This window comes from Gloeophyllum trabeum, assembly GCF_000344685.1.
Source record: "Gloeophyllum trabeum ATCC 11539 unplaced genomic scaffold GLOTRscaffold_00003, whole genome shotgun sequence".
NCBI lineage: Eukaryota > Fungi > Basidiomycota > Agaricomycetes > Gloeophyllales > Gloeophyllaceae > Gloeophyllum > Gloeophyllum trabeum.
Window position 1 is genome coordinate 1,497,885 of NW_006920412.1, and position 4,967 is coordinate 1,502,851.

At 50.8% G+C, this 4,967-nt stretch overlaps 2 protein-coding genes across 2 annotated transcripts; one reads left to right on the plus strand and one right to left on the minus strand.

The window, feature by feature from the left end:
• Positions 1–930: 930 nt before the first annotated feature.
• On the plus strand, positions 931–2,525 carry GLOTRDRAFT_126659 (uncharacterized protein; the record flags this gene model as incomplete). The annotated part of the gene is made up of 13 exons (XM_007865232.1): positions 931–993; positions 1,053–1,151; positions 1,209–1,264; positions 1,320–1,392; positions 1,455–1,464; positions 1,516–1,598; positions 1,653–1,664; positions 1,722–1,753; positions 1,806–1,963; positions 2,019–2,045; positions 2,100–2,233; positions 2,300–2,390; positions 2,461–2,525. The coding sequence occupies 13 exons, from the start codon at positions 931–933 to the stop codon at positions 2,523–2,525; spliced, it is 903 nt and encodes a 300-aa protein (XP_007863423.1).
• An 83-nt stretch (positions 2,526–2,608) lies between these two features.
• On the minus strand, positions 2,609–4,138 carry GLOTRDRAFT_114648 (uncharacterized protein; the record flags this gene model as incomplete). The annotated part of the gene is made up of 7 exons (XM_007865233.1): positions 2,609–2,743; positions 2,780–2,958; positions 3,009–3,088; positions 3,145–3,350; positions 3,407–3,698; positions 3,760–3,896; positions 3,956–4,138. 7 exons carry the CDS (start codon positions 4,136–4,138, stop codon positions 2,609–2,611), a joined length of 1,212 nt encoding a protein of 403 aa, XP_007863424.1.
• Between the last annotated feature and the right edge of the window lie 829 nt (positions 4,139–4,967).

Below are 4,967 nucleotides of genomic sequence, written 5' to 3' on the forward strand. Positions count from 1 at the left end.
TGGCATGTCAGGATTGAGGTGGCTCTCTAACAACCATCCCGACTTGGAAGGTACGTCGGTGAAGTATCCTGTGCCTCAAAGACTCCAACAAGAATTCCGGTGGGGGAAAGTGCTATTCGAAGCAATGTGTTGCACTTTATAGTAGGTTTGATAGCTAAGAACAGTGGACTATATGTTGGTATCAGAAGCCGGCCGGTGAATTAAGTACATGTCCTAGGCTACTACTAAATCTGAGTGTGACCAGTCTCATCTCCTGGCAACTTGTATCATCAATGTAGAGATTGAAGCTTCAATATGGCTTGAATGAACAAGCTTCCCGCTTGGGCCTCGAAGTTGACTTCAGTACCACCCAAGTATGGCGGTAGTCACACTATATATGGTAGACGTCTAGCTACTGGAAATGTGACTGCATGTCACAGAACCACGCCACAGAGACCCCAACACCACAATCCGAACTCGCGACGCTCAAAGTCGACCTGGTCCTGCTCGGCAACGGTAGCACGGCAGAATATTCATGACCACGATTGTGCTGCTGCACGCTGGCGAGCACGACGAGAGACGATTGTGCAGTCGGGAAACCACCTCTGGGACGAAGGCAGAGAGGGTCCGAGCCGCCGGAAAGCTTGACTTTGATAAAGGCAGTCAAAATAGACGTCATGTGCGTAACGTAAAGATAAATGGACACGAGAAGCGTGAGCCAATGCTTCCGCAACAGGGAAGTATCTGACTACTTGCCGCCATTATAACTGAGATCTCCTTCATGTACGCCTTAGATTATTCAGCCAGACTCGAGAACGTTCGTGCATGTATAAAGCGGCCTTCGTGGCTTTGCTGTCTGCGCTCCTCTCCTATTACCTGTTTTCTTCCAACCTAGTCCGCGATTTATCTTTGGCGACTACAACTACCCAAAATATATCTGCTCCTGTCCAGATGGCTGCTGCTCAGATTTCCCGCAAAGTGGTGAAGAAGGTGTTGGCCATCGAGCAGGCTGAAGTACGAGATTTACGCCTTACCCATCCGCTGCAGAGGATAATGACCGCTACTTTCGCTAGGGGGCCGGTGCACTCGTTAGGCGGTCCATTGGGACAATGAAACTGAGGAACCTCACGCCATTCCTCGTCCTAGACCACTTCCATGTTTCTAAGGGCGCTGTAAGTGTGATCTCCCTTACCCCACATGACTGTGACAGCAAACTGAGGAATTCTTAGGGATTCCCGGATCACCCCCACCGTGGCCAGGCTACTGTGACCTACATGCTTGAAGGGTCTGTCCGATTATTCTGCATCTCCGAGTTAGTGGTTGACATCATACAATTGTAGTTCGAGCAAACACGAGGACTCAGCCGGTCACAAGGGGACGATAGAAACGGGCGGTGTCCAGTGGATGTGCGCAGTGAGTGACGTCCCATTTGGCGTTGATCCCGGGCTGTCCTGAAGCCGTAGGTATGTAATTAGGGCAAAGGCAGTAAGTAACAACCCGAGCTTAGGTGACTCAGCTCTTCTCATCGCGTTCCAGTCATCCACGCAGAGATGCCAGTGCATGCTCCTGACCAACCGGAGCCTCGGGGTCTGCAATTGTGGGTGGACCTGCCCAAGGAAGTACGTACAAGTCCTCATCTGCTGGCTTCTCTGATCTGATTTGGTTTCGGTTAGTACAAGATGGTGGTGCGTGAACTCAGAGATATCAACTGATTCGTGTGGTCACGGGGATCATCCACGCAGGAACCTTCATATCAAGAGCTAGGGCCAGACCAGTAACCGGATATCTTTTGCCAAATGATACGTCTTTAACTGAGCGATCATTAGGATCCCGAGCGCATACCCAGAGGGTCCTGAAGGCCCTGTCCAGATCAAGGTCATCAGCGGAAAAAGCCACGGTGTTGAATCCCCCGTACGACCGCTGGGTGGTTGCTGGTATTTCCATGTAATATTCAAGAAGCCTGCAACCATTTGGCAGGATCTTCGTGAGTTAACATCCGCTTCTCAGCCATTTCGACCTTCCTCAATGTGGCGTAATAGCTGCTGGATGGACGTCGTTTATCTACCGTGAGTGACAATACTTAGCTGGTGTTCTCACTTTATCCTCAAAGAACGCTCCAGTCTGGAAAGGCGCGGTGAAGGTCGGCGACGAGCCCGTACCGTTCGAGAAATTCCACACCCTCGTGCTATCGTCTGGAGGGACAGAGAACGGTGTTAAGCTCGAGGCGACCGAAGAAGACACCAACCTCGTTTTGGTAGGAGGATCAATCCTGCCATATTCGCACTCCTGCTGATCGCAACCCTCTCGCACCTTTTCGCAGATCGCGGGAGAACCCCTGGATCAGACCGTCTTCCAGTACGGACCGTTTGTGATGACATCACGCGAGGAGATCCAGAAGACGCTGATAGACTGTAAGCCTTGTTTTACGCAACTCCCTCCGAGGCCCCTGGCACTGACAAAAAACCCCGCGGCGGGACTTAGACCAACTCGGGATGAACGGCTTCGAGAAGGCGCATACTTGGAAGAGCGAGATCGGTAATCAATAAAACGAGGTGAAAGCTAGTGCTAGGTCGTCGTTTATTACAACAACTGGACATATGTATGAGATATTTTGATACCGTATAATCAACTATTCTTTCGCTTTCTTCTTCCTGTTGCTACGGCTTGCCTCCTTGGTGCTCTCATCGATATTTTGCATGGTCTCCCAAATGTCGTCGTCGTTTTCATCTTCGTCATCTTCCCCATCGTCCTCTCTCGAGACAGTCTGCCCCCCGATGTCGGAGGCGTCGGAATCCCATACAAGAACGGTGGGAATACTGTTCATATACACTTTGTCGACGACCTCGCCTCTTTGTTCTTGCCGCTGTTTGGCATCGGCTGGGGGAGGGTATATGCTGTGGAGACGGAAGTACCGATCAAGGGAGACTGATCCTAGTAAGGACGGAGCCGAGGCTATAGACGTTATTGCTCCTGATAAACCTTCCAGCACATTAGTGCTACGCGATCGTTGGCTCAGAAAGGGGAGGTACCTTTGTATCCATACAGGATCCGGCCGTTCCGCAGATCCATCGCAAAGAGGTTGGACCCTTGATCAGCGACGAACACTTCGCTGGAATGTATCCCATAAATCCTTCGTGCGAGTGGATGATAGGCAATGACGCTCACTTTTCATTATGACCTTTATGTACGAGTTTCACGCCGCCGACTTTGCTGACTCCTTTCCAATCTGCGACCGGACGGCGAGCAGCGCGGGCATCGTATCTTCGAACATTACCGAACATTGTCCCAGTGAGGATTTCATTTGGTGAAGATAGATAGGTCAGAGAGGTGTTATGAACTGGCTGGCGGAGACTCAGGAAGTCATTCGGAACCTGCGAACGTCGTGAACACGAGGGTAGAGGCAGAAGGGCGGATGAGGGGGACTCACATTCTTTGCTCTCCATGTCTCTCCTGGTAGTAGATCACCTCCCCGCTTCCTCTTCTTTGACGTTTGAGCACTAGGCTCAGTATTGGGCGGTTGAGAAGCAAAGGCCCGTTCCGTATCCCACAGTGATACTTCAACCTCTTCACCTCCATATATAAATGACTTCTCGTCGCCAGATAGACGCCAATCGCATAGACGCATGGGTAGCGATGCAGTGGCATGCTGCAGCTCTTGCTTGGCATCGTCGACCCATGTACGGCGCAGAGCACCGTTAGAAGTGCAGGTGTAGGTTACTCTGAGCCAGCAGATCGCCTATGAGTGCCAAGGCTCGACCGGCGAGCAGCTGAAGACCTTACTTCTCATGAGCTGCGAGTCCGACGAATCGCTGACCGGGCTTCAGCCGAGTTTCATTCCATCCATGTTCCCGCTTTAGCGAGCCCTCTTCGCAAATAGAGGATGCATTAACCGCGCCGTCCGCATGCGTTGTGATTATCTTCCCTTACAGTAGCTCATATCAACACAAAAACTACGGCAGAGCGACTGGTACCATACCGATCTTCCACCTGTAGAACCTGAGCTTATTGCGAGTCCTTGGATGCTCTTCTCCTTCCCTGACGCCGTGCCGTCAAATATTGTCTTCACCTCTGCTCTGCTCCCTGAGGCTGTGGGCTGCTCATGACAGCGTACGGTCTTGATGTTTCCGAGCTCATCCCCAGCGACGAAAATGCAAACCATACTTGGTTCAATTTAGTGAAGTTCAACAGCAAGTTGCGAAAAACGATCGAAATGTCAATGCACGGCGCGGCCCGGGACCTCCGGACTAATCGTCCTCGATCATACCTGCTGCTGGTGACTTTCACTTAGTCACATCGGACAACTCAATATATGATGCTGACCTGAACCCGGTCGTGAATGTCAAACCGTAAGAAGTAATATACAGCCAAAGCAATATGTAATACTCATTTTGAGATTGTTTAGTCCAGCAATAGACAGTAAGGAATATCAAATATGACATTAGCTGCCGTTAAGGGGAATATATCTGCCCGTAGGCAACCTTTCTCTCCATGTTATATGTGATGACATATAACATATATGGGGACGGTTACCACCCGAGAGTTATAACTTAAGTATATAACGAGAGTGTACGCAACACAGTATTCCAAATATGGCTCAGCATATGGGTACTTGTGATATAATTTACCAGATTCACGCATCAGAATCCACTTCAGCCTGTGAACAATATGTCATATATGGCTTTCAATCGATATTGAGTGGGCCGCCGGCGGCAACAGGCGGCGCCACTCAGCGGCAACAGGCGGCGCCACTCAGCGGCAACAGGCGGCGCCACTCAGCGGCAACAGGCGGCGCCACTCAACGGCAACAGGCGGCGCCCCTTTGCCGCTCCTACCTTGCATGCCGCTCACACTGATGAAATATAACTGAGCGGACACATCAAGTAAAACCAGGCGAATTATTGCGTGATAAAATACAGAGAGTATGCACGAAAGTTATCACAACTGATTGTGAATCTACATGGCCGGTGAAGCCGCCGCTGCGTCAAGTG